Genomic DNA, 27326 nt, shown 5'->3' with positions numbered 1-27326 from the left:
AGACACCAGTGAATTTAAAACAACCATCTGTTTGCTAAAAATCTGTGAACTACAAATCCCCTCTTAGCTAACTGTACATTTTTGATGCATTGGCAGAAATGATGTTAAGTTGGTAACACTGAATGTAAGTTCAATGCTTCTGCTGTCCTGAACACTAGAAAAGCCCTAACAATTTGACCCTTTGAGTAAAATTCTTTTAGACAAACTTAGGTGTTTTGTTTTATTTTTGTTTTTGAGTTGCCTCTAGTGTCAGATGTCACGTTGAATTGGTTTTCTTAGTTCATGTTGCTAAAGGAGAGACATGATTGATTTTGTATATCATTTCTATATCATTGTTAAGCTTTCATCATTTCTGGTATGTGAGATGGGTTCATTTTACCCCATGTTGCAACAGTAATCCTGCATATTTTGATAATATACGTTATATTACACAAAGTCACACAAAGCTGCAGAAACCATGCATGTTCACGAAGTCCACTCTTCTCACAGCAGTTATAGCACATCGTCAGTGAATGAGTGAATGTGTGCTCATGACAAAGCCAAATCATTCAATCAAAGCTGCAGCTGGCGAGGACTGCTTCTCCACTAAAACCTCTCTCTGTCAAACCAGCCCCCTGATGTAACCTCGTGTGGGGTCATCTTTGCAATGCTGTTTATGGTTGTTTTTATTTTGGTTTTGTTTTGTTTATAATCCCATCATCTGAAATAAAGTTCACCTTGGAGGAAATGGCTTCAACCTAAAAAAATTTGTTTAAAAATCTTCATCAACAATATGTATGGTGACCAAAGTGACAGAGAATAATAAAGTTACAATTCTTGGAATGAATTTCACTTCTTAATATATTCTTAACTGTGTGTGCATATCTTTATTTTTTTACCATGCCTAACCATACTGTTTCAAACATTTTTATTCTGTCATATACAGCTGTGGCCACTTGTAATGTTTAGCTTTCATAATTTTATCTTGAACATTCATTTATCTTCAAAGCTTCAGAACCACTCAGTATTTCATTACAGTTTGCCTGGATAAAAACTGAAATGAAGGCCTAACTTCTTGGTTAATTTATAATAGGTGTGATTGTGGCTTTGCATTAAATGCCAGTGGGAACAGGCTCTGAGCCCTAGGAAGTTTTAAGAAGCATAGAAGACATCAGTGTGACAATGGTTTCTCATGTCAGTACGCTCTGACTAATGCTGAGAAGAGATTTTTTTTTAATCAAGGAAAGTTGATTCTCAGACAAACTTGTTTACTTGAATTCTGAGATATTATGACACTGCCATTGTCAAAGAAAGAAAATCGTGGTACAATTTGGTGTATATTCAATGTGTTTTTGAATTTTACCCTTCCTTATTCGAATAATCCTCTCTTTTTTATATTTATTCAGTTTTAAGAAACGCCGTAAAATAATGTCCTTCTGTTGTTAATAATAAATGGTTCTATTCTGAAGGGACTGTTGGTCCAATGTAAGTCATGCCACTGTCGTGCATTAGGTGGCAGTAGTGAGTCAATGCAGTAAACAGTTTCACAAGAAATTCCAATCAGCTGAATAGAAAACTGAGATGTTGCCGTTGTCTTAAAGTTGATTAGTAAACCCAGAGCTCCAGCCTGTGCTGTGTGCATTATTCAATCTCATAGGTTATAACTGAGAAAGGATGCTGGGGCTAGCTGGCTAGCATGCTAACTTCTGAAGCCATTAGAGCGCAACTTATGAACGCGGGGAACAATGGAATGCCACCAAACCGGCTGTCTTCTATCACACGCCCGTTTTGATAAATGTGCAAAGATCGCATTTGATGCGGTCGAGAGGCTAGAAGTCTAAAAACGTGACGGACACTCCCATCGATCTGGGGCTGCGCTGCGCGACACTCCAGCACTGTTGACGGCTTTTGACGTGTCTCCGTCAACAGAGCAGCCATGGCGGACGCCGCGGAGGAAGACGCTCTTCAGGGCAGCCGGTGAGACGATTTGTTCCAGCCTTTTCACCGACGATGGCTCGACTGTCACACGGTGGCGGCGGCTCCTCGTCGAAGACCTCTGTGTAAAGTAACTCGGGACGAGTTTGCGTGGGTCGTGCGCCCCGCTCTTTGTGGACATTAGCGTGCGGGTCCAGTTTGACAATGTTACCGCTCGGCGGCTAGCGAGCTAACACTGTCCAGCCCGGCGATTTATTACAACACACGTTTAAAAACATTTAAAGTGCGATGCGATGAAGGGACGACAAACTTCACGCAGTCGCATTTCGCGTTGATTATGGCATCGAAGCGTGTTTAGACGAAGCTGACCAGCCAGTACGCTAATACATCCAGCTTAAATAGCCGCTTTGCATTGATTGCTGCTTCCCTTTAACTACACCTAACCCCACGCCATTGTTATTATCTATCTCAAACCAGTTAAAGATGATATCGCGGGTTAAACTTTAATGACTGGCGTTTTCTCAGTTCATTGATCAATAATTAGCGATGTCATCGACATGTGTCACTTGAGCCTGCGGTGTAAGATCACCTGTTAGAGGGTTTAGTTCTGTTTTAATAAGCATAAACATCGATCAGACAGTGTCTCCACGAGGCCCTAAATCCGATCAATTGTTCGTTTTTCTTATCGAATAATGTACATAATTGGAATGTCACAACACCTCAATTTGAACTTGATGTTTTATTGATTAATTTGTCCCTGTTACTTAAAGTGCTCATTAATAAAACCATTTAAATCTGTTTCACTTTACAGCCAGGTGAAAATATGTTTCATAATAGCAACACTATTATTTTTGATCTAATCAATTTTTCCGTCGTCGTATTATTGTTTAACTCGAGGTTTTCTGAGTTTATTATACATTTTTAAAAATATTTTTCTAAAATAATATTATACTTTTTTATGCTTGGTTTTTTTAACATAAAAGCAGACACTTGTTAACATCCAAATTCAAAATCAATCAGGTACTACATTCATATCAGGCTTTAACAAATAAAATAGATTAATACTTGAACAGAGTTATCATAGCATTGGATAGAGAAATATGAACAGTGTTTGAGATTGTGGGCGATGGGGATGAGGACCAAGGCCATCAACCACTTATTTATTGTGACAAATATTCTGTCCATTTTGCCTCTTTGGTGGCCGAAACATCTTTCCTTATTCTCAAGAGCAATGTCCGTCTTTCTACCTGATGAATCACTTTAACAGTTTCAATCCAGTAATACACTAAAGGAGGGTTTGTTTGTAACCATTTTTGAGTAACTGTTGATATTTTCAGGAGATATCTGTCCTTTCCTATTTTTTCTTCTGGTAGGTCACCTAAATATAGTGATTCAAATGTCAGTGGTATTTTTTTTGTTACAGTTTGAATTTCAAGAATGTTCTAACTCAAGTCTTTGATATTTTAAAATGCATAGTTAGGACTTACAACCTAAATCAAAGGTCAGGTTTCTGAAAAGATAGTCATTCTCATATTTGGCTTTAATATGTACAAAATATCAAATGCTTATTTTTTTTTTTATATTTGGAATTTTAATCAGCACATACAAACTAATAAGCAAATGCTGACAGTTTATGCGTTGACCTTTTAGGAACTAACATATTTCAAAATATGCCCGTTCTTCTTAGGGACCAGGATCTGACTGACGCTCTGGACTCTGGTGGTTCAGACATGGAGTTGGAGAGGGGCATTATTCACGTCCAGGAGCAATCGGCTCAACACCGAGCCAAGATGTGGAAGGTGAGGAGCATCTCGACTGCTGTTTCAGTTGTGTTAACCATTAGAAAGTGTTGGTGATTAAATACACGATGATGACAACATGGTTGAATGGACGCCAGACATTCAGCTAAGAATAGGCTATTGTTCACGTGTACCGGAGTCAAGAAACGGGAAAGACCAGCGTTGTAAATGACGTCATAGTCATCAGCTTGGACTGACGCTCCCACGGTAACATTTCTGTCTGAAATGGCATGTCTGCGTCTCGCTTCACTCTTCAAGTATGTGATTAAATGCAAGAAGGATTGTTTGGTATATTGTCAAACATGTCTGCATACATTTCATTTTGTTGGTTGATGCTGTGCTGTTATTGGCTTCACATGCAAAACCTTGTTTTGTCATCAAAAAAAAAAAAACAGAAACAAATAAGGGATAGGGTTTGAACAGCTTCCCCTGACAATTAAGCTCATGTGATTTTGACTCAAGTTTTTGTTTGGTTGGTTGTAATCTGCTGAATGAATGTCCGAAATCCTTCTTCTTATGTTAGATGTTGAGCCACATCTATTGCTTAAGTGAAGCTGAAGCAAGAGGCCTTCCGGATGTAGTTGGTGAAGGAAGGAGACCCCTGCTGCAGCAGATGGGTATCGGCAAGCTATAAGAGCCACAGCAAAGCAAAGTCCTGGACGGATTTGTTAAAGCCATGCAGACTGACTCTCAGTCATCCCGAAAGAGTGTCCCCCAAGGGGTTGGAGGGGTCTTGCATGGCAGAAATGGACATCCTCTGACATAAATGTGAATGTTATTGGGAGGTGGAGGGAGCACTTTGAGGACCTGCTGAACATGTGAGAACCTACCTCCTCCCGGGTGGCAACACTGGAAGCGTCCATGATTCTGTTGGAAGTCATCAAGGTAGTAAAAAAGTTTCTTGATCGAAGGGAACTGGGCATAGATAAGATAAGTTAGTAAATGCTTTGGCCCCTGTATATTGTGAGATTGTATTGGGCCAAGGGTACAGTACTCTCGGACCGGCAAATCAGAGATGGTGGTTCTTTTTTTTTTTTTTTTTTTTTTTTTTTTTACAACAAAGGGACTGGAAAACTTGTACTAATCATTCAGGTATTACCTCCTCGGGAAAGTCTGTACTGAGTACTGGGAAGGAGACTGACTGATAGTCGACGCAGACCAGATTTGTACACTCTCAGTTTGACAATGCTGTTTGGACCTGGAAAAGGCTTACAACCATCCAGTGAGATATCTTGTGGGAGGAGTTTCAGGGGTATTTGATACGGGGCCCGCTGCCGCAGGCCATCCAGTCTCTGCTCTGTACGTTGTTGTGAAAGCTTATACTCAGCGTTAAGTCAGACTTGTCCAAGGCAGTTGTTAGTTTCTGCAATTGCTGTGCTTGATATCTTCTTCTGTTTGTGGCCTTCCTGGATGAGGTGCATCCAAAGTCAGGACAGCCTCGTTTGGGGAAGTACAGAATAGTGTTTGTTTCTAGATAGCAGCATTCTTTTGGTCCATCACGTGAAAGCCTCCACCAAGAAGGAAGCGGCTGGAACGCTGATCAGCATTTCCAAGCCTCAGTCCACTGTGCTCTCTAGTTATTATTCTAGGGACTGATTTCTCAGTCTAAAACTAAATTCTGATGTTAAGTAAATTTAGGTGAAGAAAAAAAATCCCAACAAAACAGTAAAATATTAATGCAATTTGTTATACTTATTTTAAGCACATTTTAAAAATAATGTGAATATTCTTGAAGAAATTCCCTTTAAAGTCAGGTGGAAGCAGATCTTGCCGGGTTATTGTTTTGATGGTTTTGGATTTGATCTTCCATCATGTCTCTATGCTCAAATGTCCTTGAACAAGTCACTGAATCAAAATTGTCCACTCTCATTGATGTGTGAATGGAGGACTAACAGTGTAAAGTGCTTTGATTTTTAAGGGAACTCCATTTACCATCCTCGGATTATGCGGGAGTAGAGCTTACCTGGGTCAACAATGTAAAATTGGCTGACTAGCACCGTGCCGTTGTTGCATTCAAGTCATTATCCAAATGTTTGGGTTAAATGTGATTCCAAATTCCTGAAGCGGGTCAGTTGTTTGCAGATTTTGTAGATGCTATGTGGTTTTCATCTTCTGGGTGAAAGTACCATTTTACACTGTCTTTAGGAGAGGACATCTCTAAATTTCCCACCATGCTGTTTCAGCACCGTCTTAATTACAGCCTTCTGGAGCAGTGGCGCAGGCAGCTGGACTGCTGCTCGACGGCGCTACAGCCATAATGAGTAGTAAGCAGCTGCACGATAGTTGAACCTGTACAGGGATAAAATCAACTGATATTTTTGTTGCCAAAATTCAACAAACTGGTTACGTGCAGCTCTAGTTCCCTCATGAGAAAAGATGGTTTGTCCACTCTGGGTCACAGGGAGAATCTTCCCCTGGTGGAGTTTAAATATCCCCTTCATTTCAGAAATGAGTGGAGGAGGCATCACTACATCAGCCCCACAGATTCAGACAGACAGTTGCAGTAATGTGCTGACTACATTAGACTGCAGGACAAAGCCCTCTGTTCATCTGTCAGTCTACATCCCAGCGCTCACCTTTAATCACCAGCTGTCAGTCATGACTAAAGAATGAGGCTGCAGCTACAGCGGGCCGAAATGAGTTTTCCCCACCGGGTGTAGGTGATAGAGTGACGAGTTCAACCATCCAGGAGGGACTCGATGAACCTCTTTCCCGTCAGTGGAGGAGGTCTGGGCATCTGATTAGGATGCCTCTTGGTTGCCACTCCATTAGTGGTCTACCAGTCACATCAGGAGGAGGCCCAGGACCCGCTGGATTGATTATGGCACTGGTTTGTTCTGGGAACAGCTTGAACTGGAGGAAAGAACAGGGATGTCTGGGCTTTCCTGTTCTCCATGCCTCCACGGAGTGTAAAATAGAACCGATGTTATGAAAGACGGCAAAAAACAGTTTTTGCAGTTTTGTGTTGTATTTGAAATTATTTTTAAAGCCTGCAAAAATAACTATTGAAGCCCTTTATGAAGAGGCTTCTTTTCACACTGTTTTTTTTTCTTGGTTAACATATTTGTTGTTCATCATTCAAAGTTTTATAGTGTTGATATTGTTATAGGTAGCAAACACTAATTTATGTATCTGACTGGCATTTAAGTGCTTTACTGTACAATAATTTCCAATGAACCTATTGAAAAATTAATTTGTGATATAGCAGGCATTGCTAGTTTGTGGCTTTGGCTTTGACTGAATTCAGATGCAGCATATCTACGAATCTAATGCATGTTAATGAAACATCACTTCCAAACCAGACGTGTTGCACTTATTGGTCCGTGAGTAGATCCACATTAACAGTGAGTCTTTGTTTCGTGTTGTCAGATTGCTCTAAACGTCTCTGGAAAAGGAGACAGCCTGTCTCCCTGGGACGGTGTCCTCGATTTACCAGAACAAACGCTCATTCACAACAGGAGTCAGCAGCTGATTGGTGAGTAAAGTCATTTTTCCTATGAATAGTTTCATATCAATAATCTGAAACAAAAGTATGCATCTTGTCCCATGAATGGAGAAAGAAACATGTAATCTATGGGTAAAGGTACTGACAGGTTCTTTTCATTTTGAAGAGTATCAAGCGTGATTGAGCCAGGCTCTTAACTTACATGCAATAAGAAGACATTAACATTCTTAACAAAACTGTTGTACTTAGTTGATGTTTTGTGAGTAATCAGTTAAGGGACTGCATAAATCTGACTGGAAGAAAATAAAGACTATGCGGTGAAGGATGATGTTGTTGCAGTATTTAGAGAAAAGAAGCGAGGCTGTTGATTTTTAAAGTCTTGCTTGTCTTCTGCTTGTGTTCAAAACCTTCATGGTTTCATGGAAACCTCTTTGATCAGCATGCTTTTAATAAGCAGAATGGAAGTAGCTTGAAATAGAAAATTCCTCTTTTCAGTGCTTCCTTTTTTTCCCTTCTTCTTCCTCTTTTTTTCATTGCTGTGTGGGACTTTATGGAAAAGATTCCTAACATCCTCCCTTGTTTTCCATGTCCAGATCAGCTGGGAGTCTCAGCAGATGAGAAGAGTGACATGGTGTCCGATGTCGAGTCGGTCATTACGTTTTACTGCAAGTCTCGGAACATCACCTTCACCCCGGACCTGAGCTGGCCTCACCTGCTCAAACCCCTACTGGGGCTCCAGCTGCCCCGCAGCGACCTCTACAACTGCTTCTATGCTATCATGAACAAATACATCCCCAGGTGAATCATCAGGACACCTGAAGACAGGTGAAACGTGACGGTCATGTTGAGTTATGTCTGAAATGTGTCCTTTTCAGGGACTGTGTGGCGAAGGGCCGACCGTTCCACCTTTACAGACTACTGCTGCAGTATCATGAGCCGGAGCTCTGCTCCTTCCTGGACACCAAAAAGATAACACCTGACTCCTACGCAATCAACTGGGTCTGTTTGTCTTTCTTCTTTTAAAGCTATTTTGCAGTCAACTGTCGCATTGTCAGGATTTTTTTTTTGTCTCGTACAGTATTTGCACATCTTGGTGGTTTTTATTTAAGTGTTTACTTCATATACAAATACCTGAATAGATGAGACAGTCAGGCTTTCAGACATCTGTGAACATCAAACATGGTTTTAGACCAGGTTCACATGAGTGAAAAACACATAAATGCAGCTTGTTTTTAGACAAACAGTAAGTGAGGAGTTTCAGAAAGTGCCTGTGGAGGTCAAATAAAGATTGCAAATGGAGTTGTCAGAAGCTTAACGAAATGCTTAAATGACCACACCAGATCTTTTGAGGTGTACAGCCTCTAAAAACAGCATTTCCCACATATCCATGTTTGAGCAGTCTGTCTTTTCTTCACAGCTGGGCAGTCTGTTTTCGAGCCACTGCCTCCCTGATGTGACCCAGGCCTTGTGGGACTCCTACCTCCAGCAGGCTGACCCTTTCCTCATCTTCTTTCTCATGCTCATTATCCTCGTCAATGCCAAGTAATCACAGTCTCTGCCAGCTCTGCACACTGCATGCATTTGTCTTTATTTGTTGGTTTATTCTTTACGTTTTTGACTTTTCGTTATTTCATTGATTATTAGAGAGTCCATCCTCACGCAAGAAGGAGACAGCAAAGAAGACATAATCAGTAAGTTTACCTGCCTGATACCTTGTTTGGTGTCTTTGTTAAACACTTGGAATTGACAGGTCTCTCTTTCTTGCAGAAATGCTGCAGTCGTCTCCTTCTCTTCTTGAATCCGAGGACATTGAAGATTTGTTTTCATTAGCTCAGTATTACCAGAGCAAAACCCCTCTGTCACTCAGAAAGGTAAAAACACTTTAAATATCGGTTCCTGTGCTTTATCCACATGGAGTCGTCAGACTAGTCTGAAAGCTCCCGATGACAAGGAGCCAGTTTCACAATGGAGCTCATTGTTTAATAACCATTGTTGTATGTTTGTCTTCCGTGCTGCGGCAGATGAATCAGAATCTGTTTGGGAGCAGCCTCTTGGCTCTGAAAGAGGAGGACATGGACCTGAGTCAGGCGCTGTGCCTCCCAGTGTCTGTCCCTGAAATCCTGCAAGCCAACCAGCTGCAGCAGGCAGGTTTTGTCACGCTTCTCTTGGGAGTCTGCTAATCTGAGACGATGGGTCACGTGATCAAGAACGTCTGTCTTTCAGGACGGGGTACGATTCTTCGTGGTGGATTGTCGTCCTGCCGAGCAGTACAACGCTGGTCACCTGTCCACAGCGTTCCACCTGGACTCTGATCTGGTGAGAGGGACTCGCATGAGAAGCTCTCCATGGCCATGATTTCTGAATATTCTTTTGTAATGATTGGTCATGCATTTCCACTGACAGATGCTGCAGAACCCTTCAGAATTCGCCCTCTCTGTGAAATCCCTCCTGGAAGCACAGAAGCAGTCTTTAGAGTCGGGCTCCATTGCCAGTGGAGAGCACCTGTGCTTCATGGGCAGTGGGAGAGAAGAGGAAGACATGTACATGAACATGGTGTTGGCACATTTCCTGCAGGTGAGCATGTGGATCTGCAGAGTTTCCAACATTTAAAGTGCTGTAAATATCAAATCAGTAGTTGTAGAATTTTATATACAGGACTGCAAATATAGAAAATGCAGAATTTGTCAGTGATTAAAAGCCGTGGCAGCTGAATTGTTTCTGTTTTTAATGTGGTTTTAAATTCGTATGAGAATCAAATATTGGCTCATTCATTCTCTGATAATCAGTGCAAATCCAGTTGGAGAAAAACATGGAGGTAGCTTTTGCCATATATTTGTGTCTATGCTCTTAATCAATGTCAAGATCTGCTGTTGATATTTTTGCTCATCGAGATCTTTCTGTTCCAGAAAAACAAAGAATATGTCAGCATCGCTAAAGGCGGGTTTATGGGTGCGTATTTACATAGCGTAACTCTGGCTAAATTTCTGTTGAGACGTGGGATCATTCAAAGTTTCTTTATGGAAATAAGTATTCAACACTCTAAGAATCTCTTATCTCACAGGTCTCATCACATTTTCATTGTACTCTGTATGTCTTCAGAAAAGAGTTCCAGAAATTGGTAGTTAAGTCAAAAAATACAGAAGTCTGTCAGATAGACTCTGGTTCTGATTTCCTTTAAAAGCATTTGAATGTATTCTCATTCAATTCAGTGAAATCCGTCCATTAAACCTTGGGCTACTGAAGTGACATAACATCTGTTTCCTAAGACACAATTGCAGTGCAGTGCATGAGAACTTTCTTGTGCAATTGCAGCTCTTCAGCAGCATCTGGTGGACATGAACATCGAGGGACTGGACTCTTCATACGTCCACTGGATCGTCAGCACGTCGGGATCACACAGCAGTTTGTGCTCAGCTGATGTAAGCAGTTGGATACGTTAGAAAGAACTGCGTCAAGAGCTTTAGTGAGACAAAATGCTTCTTGGAATAGGAGTTCATCCGTCCTCAGTTTATCTTTTTTTTTTTTTTTACCACACAGGGGGAGTCTCTGACCAGCCCTGGTGGTGACGGCAAAGGGGTTAAGTCTCTGGTAAACAAAATGACCTTTGCTCTGAAGTCCAAGTCGGTCAACGTCAAGGAGAAGATGATCAGCTTCATCGAGAATACCTCCACCCCTGTCGACAGGTGGGGTTCTACAGAACTGCGTAGTCCTAATTTTGTGCACCGTCTTTGAAGCCACGGCTTTGTATGTAATGTGTCGCTGTTTTGTCAATGATTTTTAACACATGCAATAATTAAAAGACCAAAAATCAGTTGATGGGGAAGAAAAGCCACTTTATCTGTTATTTTAAAGGCTTGAGGACTTTTCTCCCTTCACAGCTGAATCAGATCAGAAGGAGAGCTAATGGAGTCACTCTCGGTGTCTGGATGATTAACGCAGGATCGTCTGTGGTCGTTCTGATGAACCTAACATGTTTCAGAGGCTATGTTGTAATTTAACTTAAAAAAAGTCGCTTGTGCCTTATCCCACACTAGAATATCTTTCAATCTGCCCTGGCCAGAGAAGGCGATTCCAGATCGGTAAGAGCTCCCAAACATTGAGCTGTCTGTCACAAGCATGCCAGGCTGGCTGTAAACCCACACCAGTCCCAGAGGTTGTTGAGTCTTCAGTCACATCAACGCATGCTTAGTGCCGACATCTCTGCCTACACCGCTCACTCATTTAATAGATCCGCGCGTTATTATTATACCCTGCAAGGACACTGTACCGGCTCATGTATCCTCTGTAGATCTTTTTATTTCATGCTGTCACTAACAACACTCAGCCGCTTTTGCTCTGTCGGAGTTGCTGCAACCTTTTAGGAAGTCATCCTTGCATCTCCAACGCACCGAGGCCTAGTCTGAGTCACTGAGGGCAAAACCTGGCTTCACCTCTGTTTGCTTTGAGTTGCACCGAAGTCTGTCTCTCCATTTCATTGTTATTCTTGTAGATGATAGTCAGGGCTACGCGAAACCAAACAAGCATAATTGCCCTACGATAGCCCTGAATATCATGAAGTGACTGAGCGCTAACATCTAATACCCAACTACAAATGTGCTATTTAACCTTTTCCTTTTATACCTAACAGCTTAATCTGTGGCAGTAGTTCCTCAGTTGTTTCTACAGCAGGCTGGAGGTTTTCATACCATGGCTATGTGTGTGCAAATTTGCTGTAATGTGTATTTGTTTGATTTCATCGCAGGTATCAGCATGCTTTCACAGCCATCACTCAGTTCTGCTCAGTGATGATTTAACCGGGTTTTCTGCTCTCTGTGATCAGGCACGTGAGCAGTAGCGACCGTGTCGGCAAACCTTACCGCGGGGTGAAGCCTGTTTTCAGCATCGCTGATGAGGAAGAGTATGATACAGGTAAAGGCTGAAGAGATGCGTCTTGACTTGAAATTGACATGGTATTATTAAAGCTGCCCGGACTGAGACTTTTAAATGTGTTAGTCTTTTCTGTTATGTTGCCAAAAAGTGACAAATTGTGTGTGATCCTCTTTGTCAACCACATACTGCAGCAGTTAATGAGGCAGGCGTCAAATTACAAGAACCTCACTATGAAAAGCTCTGAGTGGGGTTCCATTATATGAACTTCTATGACTGAGCATTAACTAAACAGGAAGCTTGATGCTTGTATTTTGAAAATCCAGCCGTCTTTTGTGACGTCTCTCTGACGTCTTTCCAGATGAAATCGACAGTTCGTCCATGTCCGACGATGACCGCAAGGAGATTGTCAACATTCAGACCTGGATAAACAAGCCCGATGTAAAGCATCACATTCCATGTAATGAGGTGAAAGAAACGGGTCACATGTTCCCCAGGTGAGTTGGAAAATGTACCGTTTGTGTTTATAAGGGATGATTAGTGTGTAGCATGTAAGGGTGAAGATGGCCATCTCATGTCGGTTACAGAAATGTGTTTCTGCTGTTGTCGCGTTAACAAGGCCTCTCACTCACTCCCTACAAATCAACAGACAAAGAAGTGTTGCACTGATTGAACAAACTCTGAACCTGACCTCTGACCTTGTTTGCTGTCCTTGTGTTTGCAGTCACTTGTTGATCACAGCGACTCACATGTACTGCCTGAGGGAGATTGCCTCGAGGAAAGGCTTTGCCTACATACAGTCCAGACAGGCGCTGAACTCCGTGGTGAAGATCACATCCAAAAAGAAGCACCCAGAGCTGATTACATTCAAGTTTGGGAGTAACAATTCAGCTGGAGTGGAGATATCGGCAGTTGAGAGGTGCTTTTTCTACTCACATGGAAGACTGGTGATGATTTATGCTTCACAGATGGATCCTCCCAATACCTACAACATTTATATTCACAACAATTACTGCTCAGTCGCAAAGTACTTTTCTTTGCAAAAAGCTGAAAGAAATAAAACAATGAAATTGCTACTTTCCAGTGCAGTGATTAAAAAAAAAAAGTTTAATCCCTGTGCACATTGTGGTATTCTTTGCGAATGAGGGAAACTGTTTAAAAACACTCCAACAGCCAGATGGCCATTTTGGTTTCGAGACTAGATTTCTTCTATGACCTGTTTCTTGCTGCCCTCTTTAAAAAAAAAAAAAGAAAAGAGTTTCAGTGTCATTCTGGTCTAGGGCTGACATGTTCTTTCTGTCCTTGCTCAGATATTTGATACCCAACGCAGGCGATGCCACCAAGGTCATCAAGCAGCAGATCATGAAAGTCCTCGATGCTCTGGAGAGCTCGTAAACCAAGACGACGGTCTCACCGGGGGAAACCGTGACGCCCTCCCGCCTCCAACGTAAACTCTAACCAGAATCTCTGTCTGCCAAGACTGAAACCTTGACCCGCTCTCCCATCAGGAGTCGTCCTGCTGGACTGATCCCAGTGCAGTGTTGACTGAGAAGCCCAGCATTTGTCCTTCAGGACGGCCGGGCGTACCGCTGACTGCAGGCCTGTGGGACGGGCTGCGTTTGATTCATATACTTCGGTGCTCTGCAGTCATCCAACTATTCTCTCACACTTAACTTAAACATATATCGGTTGTAGTGTTTGGTTTCTTTATTGTTTGTACATGCATGGGAGTGTCACTACGGCGCAGCTCCACCTCTCATGGTTTCTCTCTGGCCTTAACATAGTGCGCTGGTCGACCAGCTGCTGATTTATACATGACTGACGTTTTTCTTTGGACTCGAGCATTTCAGTTCTGACTCATTGGTTTCGAGGCGAACGGTATTGTGTTTCTCTAAAGTAGATTTCCATCGATTTAGTCAGGAAGTGAAAGTGAGTCGGCCAGCAGGCTCAGACGTGAAAAATGCACATCCCTAAAACAAAGCAAGAAAATTAAAAAAGCAGTGCTGGCACATAAGGCAGGTTTCCGACTGCAAACAACGGTTTTTGATAACTTCTTTTTACAGCAGGCAGCCTTAAATAGGATTCATTTGAGGGTCTTTTAAAGATATGTAATGTAAATATTGTGTAAACTGCTCTATATCAGCACAGACCTTTTGGAAAGTCCTTTTGAAAGCATATCCTCATGGCTAGAATATGCAGTAAAGCTTAGCCTGGTTTCTGAGCCGGTTCACACGGTTTGCAGTTCCCCTTCTTTCCTGAGTTAAAGCCTTTCATAGTGTTTCTGGGAGATAATTTATTCAGTGCTTTTACATATAATGAGTTTAACCTCATCTTTCAGCAGTCTGATGTAGCTCTCAGAAGGATTCACCCACAGCCCCTCTGGACCACATTAGGATTACAGCAGAGGCTCAGTGATTGTAGTGAACAGGAGCCCGAGTGCTTCAGTATTCTCTCATCCTGCTCCGATTCAGTGTGTGAATGAGCTTTCTCGCCTCTCGCTCAGGAGGTGCCCGACAAGTGACGGCCTCACTGATCGCATCTGTATTCAGAAGGCTAAAAGCTACACAGATGTTAATAAAGGAAGGAACAAAAAAAACCTGCTGTAACAAGGACAGTGTGCTTTACACTTTCCAGCACAGCATGGATAGGAATGGAAAGATCATTTGTTTAGAGGAAATGTACTATATACCTGTTTTTGAATCGGTCTCTTGTCAATTGTAGTCATTGAAACTGAGCAGCTTTAGTTTGCTTGCCACTATTGCCTTTGGCCTCATACCTGTGATGTGTGATATTGGCACCAGCAGTGGCAACATATCACGGTATACTGCTGCTTCTCTTCTAATCTCAAACTCTGTTTCGGACCTTTTTTTTTTTTCTCTCTCTCTCTCTCTCTCTCTCTGCTTGGTTCTCGGCTCCTCATTTCTTTGCGTTGAAGTCTAGGTGTGTCTGCAGACTTGGATTAAAGCATCAAAAGCCTCCCTTGTGACAGATTCAGTCCATAGAGTGTTGATCCCTTTCCATCTTTAAAAGTTACACAGGGGTTCATTATATTGACGTGATGCACATTAAAAAAAAGATAAACCAAAACTTGAATGAAAGGCTGTAAATTTGGGTCCTTTTCACTCCAGTCTTTACCGAGCATTCCTGTGTAATCCATGCAGTGTGTTGTAATTAGTAATTTTGTGATATTTTTTCAGTATTCTTGTTGACCGGAACATCGTTGACTCTTTACATAACTTTACCATAGGTGGCGAAGGATGTCAACCACTAGTCTAAGATGCAACATGTCTCAAGTGTAATTTGCACCTTACTGTACTGCTATTATTTTCTAAGCATTTCTGTTTTTAATAAATGGAGATTATTCGACTGCACCTGTGGACATGCTGTTTGACATAAACCTGACGATTTTTTGAGTTGCTTGGGATTAAAAGAAAAAGATGCAAGACAGGGAGGAATCTTTTATTGATTCACGCTGATGCAGGGTAATTATTATAACCCAGAATTTCGAAGTCGTATTTCTTACAAAGTTTGAGAACAATTACTATATAACTGTCTTGTAATTAAAATGTGACCTGTTACATATTTGGAGCAGCAAAGCAACAAATAACTGACTTGATAGTAGATAAATACGTTCAACAGTTTTTTTTAATGCAACTTTGTGTGTCAGATCTAAAGATTACAGACAAATACACAAGTGATTAAAACTTGTGGATTTGCTTTAAAAGAGGTTTGACTATTGCGTTCAAATGAAAACATAGAATCTATTTTTCTAAATCAATGAGATAAACTTGTGTTTACTATGAACACTCAATTGTACAAACAAGTGTATCAGATTTATGTGACCTGAAATGGATTTCTTAAATCAAATTAACATGAGTACAAATAGACATTTATACACTGGATGAGGGGTTTGCAACATTTATGACCAAAAGAGCTATGTTTGTGATTTTACACCAAATCAAACTTACATGAACTGATGAAACACATTTAACTTTTGAAATGAGATGAACACAGTTTCTAAACTTTCATATATGCAGTAGTTTTTAAATGTACAAAAACTGAATCATATGTTGCATTTCTGTCCCTCCATACCACTTCATCATGTGCAGGGTTGCTGGAGCCTGTCTGTTTGCTCCAGGTGAGATACACCTGGGCAGGTCACCAGTCCATCACAGGGAAAACACACACAGTAAGATAAACTCACATTCACACCTCGGGCCAAGTTAAGGTCACCAATTATCCTCACATGCATGGTTTTGGACTGCAGAAGGAAAACCGTGCACACTCAAAACATGCAAGCTCCATATACAAAGGCCCCAGCTGGCATTAGGGCCCAGATATGATTTGGGGTGAGACTACTAACCACTGCATGACCATGTACATTAATGTCACTTTTATAAATTGTCATTTGCAAGTTAGGATAAGGAACATTTCATCATGTTTTCAACTCTTTGTATATGGTTTTAGCAGTATAATCTTTCTTTTCCAGCATTTTTCATAATGTTTTGACATTTTACAATGAAATAGAAACTATATTACTTCCAATACACAAGGAGGACTTGCTAACTTTCCCACAGAAAGGAAGGATATGGTAGTCAATTAAACCTTTATCTCTTCTCTCAGCTATTATGCTTGTCTCTGTCTCTCTCTCTCTCTCTCTCTGTTTTTATTCAGCCCAGAAAGGTCAACACCACAACAGCCAAGACACAAACGCAAATGCTACAATACAACAGCTGAAAGTCACAACAGCATTTGTACAAAGTATTTCTGCATGAAAGCTTGTGTTTTAATGTTTGAAAATTCACGGTGTTATGATTATTGGAGTTGGGTAAACTCCTTCCTCAATAAAAATAAATGTACTAGAGGGGGACCCATCCAAGATGGCGGTCGGCCTGGTACTCAGCTCCATAACAGTAATAAATATCAAAGAGTAATGTTTTTGCATCAGCTCCATCGGGACATGAGGCTCTCATATGTTATGTCTGTGGTTAGCAATGTTCTCCCGTTGTGCGCGTGGGTTTCCTCAGGTACCGTGGTTTCCTCCCAAAGTCCAAAAATATGTACCAGGGGGTCACTGAGCAAGCTTCTCCACCCGCAAGATAATAAAGTATGATTCATGAAATAATGACAGAAAGAAAGAAAGAATAAATAAATAAATAAATAAATAAATAAATAAAACGTCACTTCCGATTATGGAAGTGACGGACTCAGTGTCCTAACCTTCAAAGTAAAAACATCTCAGTTTTGTATTTGAACAACAGTGCACTTGAAAGTTGTTTAAATATCATAAGATTTGTATTTCTACCAGTAAATTATTTTTAAGTATCATCCTTTAGTATTTGGTCTCATTGAATCGGATTTAGTCGAGTTGAAAAGCTCTGCTAAAACTTTTGGCTGATGTAATACTCTTAATTTGAAAGCTAAGCAGCCACCGGAAACACATGTCCGTTCAGTGGTGATCTTTGGTGGCTGCAGTTTTCCGAGTTCATGGCAACTTTGGCTAAAGTGATGTCCAGTAAGTACAGAGTGTGTGCAGTGTATGTGTAGCTGTGCATTGTGGGCCGGTTGTCCCTTCCTTGGTGTGAGTGTGTGTGTGTGTGTGTGTGTGTGTGTGTCCGTCCTCCCTCAGAGTTCCGCCTCGCCGTGGTCCAGCTGCAGGTGAGCAGCGTCAAAGCGGACAACCTGAGCAGAGCCCGGGGTCTGGTGAGGGAGGCTGCAGCGCAGGGGGGCAAGGTGGTGCTGCTGCCGGTGAGGACGGGCTGACGGCCCCGCTGCTTTACAGGCACTGCTCTGTTTGAGGACGTGGTTCTGGTACTGAGCGGGATAAATACTGAAAACAAGAAAAGTCCTGGAATGTAAATGTTTCACTTCAGTGTGGGACAGGGTCCCTGCAGACCCCGCCCACCCACAAACCTCTTGGTGGGCATGTTTTCTACCGGGATGTGATTATTTACCAAATACCCCGGAGTGATAAAGCGTTTGCATTTAAAAAGGAACTAATGCGTTCTCCCACGTGTCTCAAACCCAGGAGTGCTTCAATTCTCCATATGGGACCAGCTTCTTCTCAGAGTATGCGGAGAGGATCCCGGGAGAGTCCACTCAGGTGCTGTCTGAGGCGGCAAAGGAGAGCAAGGTGTATCTCGTGGGAGGTAGGCAACCATTTCACCCATGCATCAGTGACATTAGAAAAATGAAACTCTGTAATTCAGTTTATCTCTCATAGAAGCTTTTATTTCAATCCAAGCCTCTTCAAAATATTCACAGTCGCTGGCTTTCATCTGTAGATCAGTAATCTTTCTCTTTGTCAGCAGCAAAGTTAGACAGTAGCAGTTACTCTTTAGCAAAACAAGTATGATTAAAATCCTAATGTCATTGATTAACTCTGCACTTTTTCCCCTCTCTCAATCATGTAAAGCACACAAAGCAACTCAAAGCAAGTCACTTGAATCAAAGGTGCTCATCGATGCAACATAATAGTGAAGAGTTGTATTATGACACTGAACGGGCGGAGGAGATGAAGTTCTGACCTGTGTGGTGCTAATTGCACAGAGAATAAGAGTCCAAAGGATCCATTCAAAAAAATGATTAGTTGTCCGTGTGGCTTTCCATCCAACAGGCTCCATCCCTGAAGAGGACGGGGGAAAGTTGTACAACAGCTGCACTGTGTTCGGCCCTGATGGAAAGATGATCCTCAAGCACAGGAAGGTGTGTGTGCATTGCTCGTAGGGCGGTGGTAGCTTTACAGGTGGTGTCATATCAGTCCTCACTTCTCTGGTTTTCATTTAAGATTCACCTGTTTGACATTGACGTTCCGGGGAAGATCCGCTTCCAGGAGTCTGAGACGTTGAGTCCCGGAAACGCCTTGTCCATGTTTGAGACACGTGAGTGTTTTTGCGTTTTTGTTGCCTGGGGTTTGGATAACAATCATCTGGATGTATGTTATCGTTTGTTCTTCGCCTTCCAGCCTTCTGTAAAGTGGGTGTCGGGATTTGCTATGACATGAGGTTTGCTGAGCTCGCACAGCTCTACAGCAGGAAAGGTGAGGCAGGACCACTGGCTCTCTTGGTCTGGTTGGCTGCATGATGACTGAAAATCCTGCTTCTCAGGCTGCCAGCTGCTGGTTTACCCAGGAGCCTTCAACATGACGACCGGTCCGGCCCACTGGGAGCTCCTTCAGCGGGGGAGGTCAGACCGAGACCCTCTTTCAAACGTTCTCATGAAACTTTCTATAAAGCACCTATATTGAAAACAGCCAGAGTTTAATCGTGGAGTGGTGGATGTCTCTCTTAAGGAGATGTATACCAGCTTTGAACCAAGCCAGAAAACTTACACTTCACACATTTGCATAAAGAATTTGCTCTAAAAGCTCACATTTCCTGTGGAGGTTATCAGAGGCACGCTCTGAAATTCTGGACTGGTGGTGAAAATGATTATTTACATTACAAGAGTCAATACACAGGTACCACAGCTTAAATAATCATGATGCTCTCTCCTGATTGGTTTCGTCAATAATCATTTGGTTTAACAGTTGCAGACTCTTTGTAGTTCCTGTGTCCATGCTGTCATTGATCCAGACGTTTTGAGGCGAGACTAACAAGCATTTGCAATGTTCTAACAAACACTTTGTGAAATTTACTGAAATGTACTTTTTTGTTTGTTTGTTTGTTTTTCCCACCAATCCAGGGCGATTGATAACCAAGTGTATGTAGCCACAGCGTCACCTGCCAGAGATGAGACTGCATCCTATGTGGCCTGGGGCCACAGCTCTGTGGTGAACCCATGGTGAGAGAACAGCACCAGTCGGACACCTGTTCACACCACTGCACACACACACACACACACACACACACACACACACACACACACACACACACCGATCTCTGGTGGCAACATTAAAACACTGATCACTGTCTCATGACTTTTACATCTTTTGAGGATTGGGAAATTTGCAGTGAAGCATTGTTGCAGACCCTCACATGCTCCTTCGTATTAACAGTATTTCATGATTTCAGGGGTTTTCCAAAAATTTAAAAAAATCATAGATTCTCAAACTGTGTTACTCAAGCTCCCTCTTGTGGTGCATATAGGAAGGGCCTAAATGATTTTTGAAAATGAAATACATTTTAAAATATCTATTATTAGCAAAGTAATAATGAATGTATCATAAAATGTATACAAAACTTTCATTCATTCATTCATGAACCACTGGATAAAAAGTATTTAAGAAAGGTTTTAAGAGCATGATAAAGGCTTTGAGGTGGTCTGATGCATGAAGATCCCAGCTCACAGGTCTTCAGCTCACATTAAAGTCATTTTATGCCAGCAGCAGACTGGGAGGACACGAGGAGTCCACTCAGGGCTGATTTAGCTGCCCTCCATCAAAACAAGCTTCAGAATTCCACACTTCATGCTAAACCTGCAGGAATCCTGTTCTGTGAATTGCAGAAGTTTTTTGATTTATTTTACTCACATGGCGGGTTTGTGTGTTTGCACATTACATTTCTTACTGACTTGCTTTCATATGTTTGACCTATTTAAGAGACGCCGCTGAACTTTCCCATCTTTGATTGGTTTTCCAAAGCCACATTGTTATTCCTAATGGAGACTTTTGATTTGCCTGACAAGTTGCAAGACTTTACAAGTTGAAACTGTTGCACATTTAACATTTGCTACTTAATTTTTGTTCTGTTTTTAAGGTCATTAAATGTTTTATTCAGCATTTAATTGAAATACTCAAACAACAACAATAAACTTTCAGGGCTGTAATATTTAATTGTACTTGGGTAAGTTTCTCTCATGTTGTCTTGATGGTACTTGTTAGTGCCTCACTAATCCACTAATCCAAACTGTACAATGTCTCGTTACAGGGGAGAAGTGATTTCCAAAGCTGGACCAGAGGAATCCATCATATATGCAGACATTGGTGAGTGTTCAGGAACAAATGCAGCTCGGCTTCTGTAAACTGACCAAACTTTTAAGCTGATCTTCTGAAAATAATAGTGCACCACAGGATGATAAACGGATTTACAATCTTCACATCTAAGAGACCTCGGATCATTCTGAGGAGAAATAAACCAATGAGTTTGATTTAAATATCAATTACCCACCTTAGTTTATTTTATTTTAATCTTTTCTCCCTCAAACTTTTTCACAGCAGTGACCCATCAGCAGCTGACACAGGAAGGCTGTGGAATCCAGAATATTTAATCCTTTGACTGTGCCTCCTGTTTCAGACCTGCAGTATTTGGCCGACATCAGGCAGCAGATTCCGATCACAGCTCAGCGTCGGGACGACCTCTACTCGGTGACCTGCACACAGGAAGCCTCAGGCTGAACCCAGCGCCACGACCCGGTCCTGTTCTCCACGTGCGGCTGAAATTCTCGTGCCGATTCTCATCTAGATTGTTCATTTCTCAAAAGGCTGTCAGAGCAGTGGTTGGTTTGTCGCCCTCGGTTAACGCTCGTATCACAGCTCCTTCGTATGATTGGCAACGTTGTGATCCCGCTTGCACATAAATGAGCTGGAGGAGGAATTTGCAGGGTTTAAAAAAGGTATTAATCATGCTTTTAATTCATATTTTGTGACATGTAAACTTGCGGTGTTGGGTTCATATTAAATGCAGCCAACAAGTCCAGTATGGTGAATGAGCGGCACTTCTGTGCTGACCTATTTGAAATGATACCTTTCATTGAGAAACCGTGATTCAGAAAATATTGTGATAGAGTTGTACAATATGAGAATAAATTATTTTTTTAATTCACATCTCTGCAATTTCAGAATTTTTTTTCTACATTTCTAGAAAAGGACAATAAATTATGCGGTCACTCTGAAACATTTAAATACAACTTTATTTTCATATTGTTAAATACTTGATTCGACAATCCAGCAGAGCGCACAGCGAAGCACGTTTAACTCCAGACTTTCTACTCACAGCACCAAGGGCAATGTCAAACCTAAAACTCATGTCAGAGAGTCTGCAGTTTAACGTGGAGACCTCAGTATTCCAGGCACAGACATGACGACGGCTCCTCAGAGGCAGGTTGCAAAAGCCGAACAGAAATTGTGCAACAGCTCTTTGTGGCAACACGTCATTTCTGTAGAGTCAGTCACAGGAAGACTGGTTACTGAGATTTAAGGGCTATAATCTGGCCGAAACGTTTGTGCGTAGTGTTGAAACTTTGATGAACAGAAGAAAAATCATGGCATTTTGTTATTTCCTGGCGAAACACACACTTGAAACGAAGCTGTTTAACCTGTGAACACTGTCAAGGAAATCAGAAAATAAATGGGAATTGTTGTCTGATTGCAGCCAGCAGTTGAAGTTTTATTTAGAATTGTCTTCAACTCATCTGTGAGGTGAAATTAAAGTATGGGTTTAGGTGTGGGAGGTTTTTTTTATTGAAAACCTGAGACACAACAGGAAACGGAAAAAAAATGACTAATGAACATGAAACGTCCCTGAAATATGCAAACATCCACACAGACAGCCCATCATTTGACAACACACACATATTTACACTTCAGTGCTTTGGTTGCTTCACAGCTTAAAACAACCATGACTTTAATGGGTTTTTAATACGGTGGGAGATTATTAGACGTTTGTCTCCTTCGACGCCGGCTTCATCACCTCCGTTTCTTCCTTGTAGTGCTGTCGCCGCCGTCGCTTGTACCCTGACGGCAACAAACGGTTGTTTTCAGTAAAAGTCATGGAGAAATACACTTAAAGAGGTTGAAGAGGAGCAGAATAAATGAGTTTCAGATTCACATCGGAGAGAGACAGGAGTAGTAGGAAGCTTCGTCGAGCAAAACTGCAGTCACATGAGAAACCGTTGCTCACTGATCCATGAATTACCAGAAGTTCTTAATTTAATGTAAAGTAAACACTGTTCCTTCTCTGTATGCTCAGCTGTAAATGCAACTCTGAGTTCCTCTTATTCAGGTAACCTGCAATGCACTGATTACCCTAAAGTTACAGAAAACATAATATAATATTTAATAATCATAACAGATATGATTTTATTCATATTCATGCTGAATCATGAATTGGTCATTATGTGTGTATTATTTGGGGCTCCACTGTTCCAGATTACGTGTCAATACACTGCAAGCTTTTTAAACCACAAGAGAAACTTAAAAAAAGGTTTGCTGATCCACACTGACATGGAAACACATGTAGAGAGAGTAAAGTATTAAAATCTTGATTACCACTGCTTAAATAATAGTAAATACTAGGCTTCTCCTGTTTTCTATTTGTTATTCCTATGTAGGTTAACCTATTTAAGGTTAATCAGTTGCCTTGACTGTTTCAGTTCTTAAAGCTTTTTTTTTTTTTAATCAGTTTTAATTTTTCTTTGCATTTTTAGAGGCTTAAATGTTTTGTTTTAAATCTTTTATTTTTAATTTTTGGGCAAGGTGCAGCTTTGGTTGTTTAAACCACTTATAAACAGACAATGAAGCTTCCTCCAACAGTTGAAGTGCATCTCTGTTTGGTGTGCTTGGTTCTGTACATGAATGTTTGTTTGTTTTGTTGAATGGTAACTGAATTGCCTGTAGGTGTGATTGTGTGTACGTGCTCTAATGAAGTGGAAACCTGTGTGAAATCAGCCGTGATACATAAACTATTCGTGGCATTAAATTTGAAGATATTCCCTATTTTCATGAACAGGAACAGATGCAGACACGTGCCGGGTGGTGAGGCTGTGATCTGCTCACCTCTCTGCGTTGCCTGGAACTCCTTTTTCTTCCTCTTACTTATTCTGTCCAGGTGGATCTGATAGGCCACCCCAGCAATCACCATGGCCCCAACGACGACGCAGAGTCCCGTGCTGAACATCCACATGGCCTCGGACGCTCGACTGACAGTGGGTCCATAATTCACTCCATCTGAAGAAGAAGAGGAGAGATGAGAGACGTGCTGGGGCCTTTAAGGGTCTGACCAGGCAGGAAAAACCAGACTCACAGCTTGTGGACATCAAGGTTTCGTTCATAAACGGGTTCTTAATGATGCAGGACACGCTGGCGTCTTTGGAGATGTTGACCATCAGGTAGCTGGTGATGTTATAGAGGAGGGAGTCGAGCGTCACCGCCAGGGTCCTCACCGCACCTTCAGGAGGCTCCTCGGTGTTGTTGATGAGCCAGGAAACTGTTGGTTTGGGATATCCACCACTGGACTGACACAGGAAGGCCGTCTTATCGCCCGCCTCTCCATCTGTTCTCTTCAGCTGTGGAAAACTAAAACTAGCTGCAAACAAGCAATAAGAAGACAACTGTTAGAGGCTCTATGCACTGACTTGATTTGTTGCCACTGCACTGGGACTGACCTGCGATCCGGAGGCACACGGTGCACAGAGGTGCACTCTGACTCTCCTCTGAAATGATGAAAAGACTGTAATTGGTCCTGTCCTCCTGGGGGTCCACCTTGGGCAGCTCCAAAGAGAAGTTTCCTGTGCTGGCAGCATCATGAGCCAGTGTGGCCACAGAGAATCCCCACATCTGCTCGTGCTTGTCACCTTGCCACACTGACCTGAGCACCACTTCACCGTCCCTCCGCCACTCAATGGAAACGTTCTCAGACTTGAGGAGCTCGGGGTAAAAGCAGGGCAGCGCCACAGGCCGACCCACGATGCCAAGAACACAGTCCTCCTCTGTACATGGGAGACAGGCATGCACACACATGTAAGCCGATGGTAAATACTTTTCCCGGTGTGTCATCTGCATCAACAGTCGCCTTACCCGCAGAGGCGCACAGACACAGGGAGCCGAGCAGCAGTCCGGTGCGCCACAGAGCCAGCGGCTTCGCGCAATTCCGCGCAATTAAGAAGGTTAAAAAGCTTCGAGTCTGTAACTTAGAAGTCCACGATCCGTCCATGACTTCACTTCCTCGTCCTCCGCTATTTCCGAGTCACACACAGCGCACCTTTCCCCGGTCTGAACTTCATTACCTTTCATGCCGCGGTTCGGCGCACCATACCTGCACTTTATATCCCGGAAAACCACCGGTTCCCACTAGAGATAAGAGTTAAATCCAGAGGAAGGCGATGTCTGTGAGCGCAGATCCGGTTAGGAGCCTTGATTGTGCGGAGATCCGTCCGACCTGTCTGACTTCTTTCCAGGTCGCACACACCCACAAGCCCAGGTGAGGAAGCGCAGTGATGCCACCCAACAATACATAAAAAAAAAAACAAAAAAAAAAAACACCCAGCTGTGGGTCTGGGCAACTTCTGAGCCAGCACACAGCCTTATAATGTTTTGGACTTACTTTTTAAGATTGATAATACAAAATCTGATTACCTTTTGCACAAAAATGTTGCACTTTTAACACAAGTTTCTCTTCTCCACACATTTCAATAACCTTTTTTTTTAAAATTACGCTCTTAAAAAATGTTATATGAATAAAAAATTGCATCAAAAGTGTTTGTTCGCTCTATAACTTCAGTTCTCACGTAATACATGACACAAAGATATTTGTATTTCTTTTTGTTTTCTTCTTTAAATGAACCATTGAATAAACTAAAAGGATACTGGCTGGAAAAGCCTTTTTTTGTGTATGTGTTGGTTGACTGATCTAACCTGTGGTGTAACGACAAGAACTGCACGTCGTAAATTGTAAAATGATCATTGCACAACTTTCTGCTTTGATTTGTAATAAAACATATTTAATAGATAAGGCCTGAAAATTAGCGTTACTATGAATTTTCTCAATACATTTTTTAAATCGTTCTGTTGCCTGAATTTGATCGAAGATATCAAATGATCAAATCAAAATGTATTTTTAATTGCTTTTAATTGTAAATATATTATTATTTTTGCTATTAAGTAGCTTTTTTCCAGCAGACTCTGAAATGAACGAGTTTGTAGATAATTGCTAATAACAAAAACTGCAAAGGTTTTCTCTTGGAGCACATTACAGAGAGAGTTTACAAATACAGTTTTCAAACATATTTTTTGAATTCAAGATCAGGTTTATTTGCACTCAAATGACACGTTCCGTTTTTACAACTAATTTACACACACACACACACACACACACACACACACAGTCTCGTATTTCTATCCTCGTGGGGACCGTCCATTGACTCCCATTCATGTCTAGCCCCTAACCCTGACCCTTACCCTAACCCTAACCCACACCACAACAAAGCCTAACCCTAAAGAAATGTTTTTGCACTTTTACTTTATTCAGTAACAACAACATGGTCAAGAAAACACTGTTTCTCCTACTTAGGACCGGAAAAAGGTCCCCACAAGGCACGTCGTTCCACGTTTTGCTATCCTTGTGGGGACATTTGGCCCCGACAAGGATAGAAATACGAGAACACACACACACACACACACACACACACACACACACACACACACACACACACACACACAGAGGATTAGAGAGAGAGAGAGAGAGAGAGAGAGAGAGAGAGAGAGAGAGAGAGAGAGAGAGAGAGAGAGAGAGAGAGAGAGAGAGAGCAATGAAAGAAAACTGGATGTAATGGCCTTAGTTGATACCTGTCAATAGAAGTGTAATAATCTAAAAAGAAATTAAGTACCATCTCACACAGGACTGAACATATATGAGCATGAATGCCACCATTTAGAATGCTCCTAATAATATGGCTGCCTTAAAAAAAAGGGGGGAGCGACATTAAGTAAATACAACATGAAAATGGTATGCAGCAGTCCAAAGCAAGAACTTAAGTTTCCAGTCAGCTTGGCAAACAGAATAAAACGCGTGGTTCAGTCCCTGCATCTGTTCCTGTCAGAGCCTCCCTGCAGGTCTCCCATAATGAGCCAGATGAGTGGCTCCAGGCGGATCTATCGCACTGGGCTCTGACACTACTGTTTTCTGGGACACCACTTTATATATGAAAGGTAAATGTTGTGTTTTCTGTTTGGACTCTGAATTAAAAAGCACCACATTTTCTGAACATAAGGTTCTGTATGAATAATTATGAGTCAGTCCATCCCACAGTAATGAATTTGTTCCCTGTTCTTCTCAGGCTATTTCCTGCTCCGTGTTAATTTTTTCTTTTACATACACGTCTCATCTCACCTGAGAGTAATGAAATGCTCGGATTTGATTGGCCGATTGACATCACGTGAGGTGTTTTCGTCACAGTGGTGTGAATGTTTTCCCGGCCCCCGAAGCGCTGCTGTGGAGAATAGGATATTTTTTTCTTTAATATTATATTTCATTGTTTCGGCTGTAGTTCCGGATTCGTATGGAGGTCTGGTCCCGGATCTGGACCGCAATCTGGCTGCTATTAGCCTCTGCTTTAATAGAAAACTGAGTTCCCGCCCACCCCTGAAG

General features: G+C 41.9%; 3 protein-coding genes across 4 annotated transcripts; 2 read left to right on the top strand and 1 right to left on the bottom strand.

The window, feature by feature from the left end:
- The first annotated feature begins 1818 nt into the window (after positions 1-1818).
- On the top strand, positions 1819-15395 carry tbc1d23 (TBC1 domain family, member 23). 2 transcript variants are annotated; one of them, XM_030083305.1, is made up of 19 exons: positions 1819-1956; positions 3602-3713; positions 7083-7188; positions 7752-7956; positions 8034-8157; positions 8576-8700; positions 8803-8849; positions 8926-9029; positions 9180-9302; positions 9382-9474; positions 9562-9732; positions 10065-10107; positions 10471-10577; positions 10696-10841; positions 11193-11237; positions 11978-12066; positions 12386-12521; positions 12749-12943; positions 13335-15395. In XM_030083305.1, the coding sequence occupies exons 1-19, from the start codon at positions 1916-1918 to the stop codon at positions 13417-13419; spliced, it is 2097 nt and encodes a 698-aa protein (XP_029939165.1). In that variant the 5' UTR covers positions 1819-1915; the 3' UTR covers positions 13420-15395. The 2 variants fall into 2 exon arrangements, with proteins under 2 accessions (XP_029939165.1, XP_029939166.1); XM_030083306.1 differs by lacking the exon at positions 11193-11237.
- Positions 15396-17464: 2069 nt separating this feature from the next.
- On the top strand, positions 17465-21787 carry nit2 (nitrilase family, member 2). The gene is made up of 10 exons (XM_030083988.1): positions 17465-17539; positions 17654-17772; positions 18053-18173; positions 18641-18729; positions 18812-18905; positions 18989-19063; positions 19131-19209; positions 19708-19806; positions 20892-20947; positions 21258-21787. The coding sequence occupies exons 1-10, from the start codon at positions 17512-17514 to the stop codon at positions 21356-21358; spliced, it is 861 nt and encodes a 286-aa protein (XP_029939848.1). The 5' UTR covers positions 17465-17511; the 3' UTR covers positions 21359-21787.
- An 822-nt stretch (positions 21788-22609) lies between these two features.
- Positions 22610-25136, bottom strand: LOC115382283 (ICOS ligand-like). The gene is made up of 5 exons (XM_030083987.1): positions 24758-25136; positions 24346-24669; positions 23985-24266; positions 23738-23908; positions 22610-22696 (listed from the first exon to the last, which is right to left on the bottom strand). Exons 1-5 carry the CDS (start codon positions 24891-24893, stop codon positions 22617-22619), a joined length of 993 nt encoding a protein of 330 aa, XP_029939847.1. The 5' UTR covers positions 24894-25136; the 3' UTR covers positions 22610-22616.
- Positions 25137-27326: the final 2190 nt, after the last annotated feature.

This window comes from Salarias fasciatus, chromosome 23, assembly GCF_902148845.1.
Source record: "Salarias fasciatus chromosome 23, fSalaFa1.1, whole genome shotgun sequence".
NCBI classification, from domain to species: Eukaryota; Metazoa; Chordata; class Actinopteri; order Blenniiformes; family Blenniidae; genus Salarias; species Salarias fasciatus.
The sequence above is the reverse complement of the archived record's forward strand: the minus strand, read 5'-3'. Positions and strand labels throughout refer to the sequence as shown.

What these genes read in the sequence shown, in the direction of transcription:
- tbc1d23 (XM_030083305.1), top strand. Translation starts at nt 1,916, where the DNA reads ATGGCGGACGCCGCGGAGGAAGACGCTCTTCAGGGCAGCCG. An exon ending in ACTCCTACGCAATCAACTGG is followed by an intron (nt 8,158 to 8,575) that starts GTCTGTTTGTCT and finishes TTTTCTTCACAG; the next exon opens with CTGGGCAGTCTGTTTTCGAG. An exon ending in GAGATATCGGCAGTTGAGAG is followed by an intron (nt 12,944 to 13,334) that starts GTGCTTTTTCTA and finishes GTCCTTGCTCAG; the next exon opens with ATATTTGATACCCAACGCAG.
- nit2 (XM_030083988.1), top strand. Translation starts at nt 17,512, where the DNA reads ATGGCAACTTTGGCTAAAGTGATGTCCA. An exon ending in GCAAGGTGGTGCTGCTGCCG is followed by an intron (nt 17,773 to 18,052) that starts GTGAGGACGGGC and finishes TCTCAAACCCAG; the next exon opens with GAGTGCTTCAATTCTCCATA. An exon ending in CAAGGTGTATCTCGTGGGAG is followed by an intron (nt 18,174 to 18,640) that starts GTAGGCAACCAT and finishes TCCATCCAACAG; the next exon opens with GCTCCATCCCTGAAGAGGAC.
- LOC115382283 (XM_030083987.1), bottom strand. Translation starts at nt 24,893, where the DNA reads ATGGACGGATCGTGGACTTCTAAGTTACAGACTCGAAGCTTTTTAACC. An exon ending in CGTGTGCCTCCGGATCGCAG is followed by an intron (nt 24,267 to 24,345) that starts GTCAGTCCCAGT and finishes GCTTGTTTGCAG; the next exon opens with CTAGTTTTAGTTTTCCACAG. An exon ending in GTTCCAGGCAACGCAGAGAG is followed by an intron (nt 22,697 to 23,737) that starts GTGAGCAGATCA and finishes TGTTGCCGTCAG; the next exon opens with GGTACAAGCGACGGCGGCGA.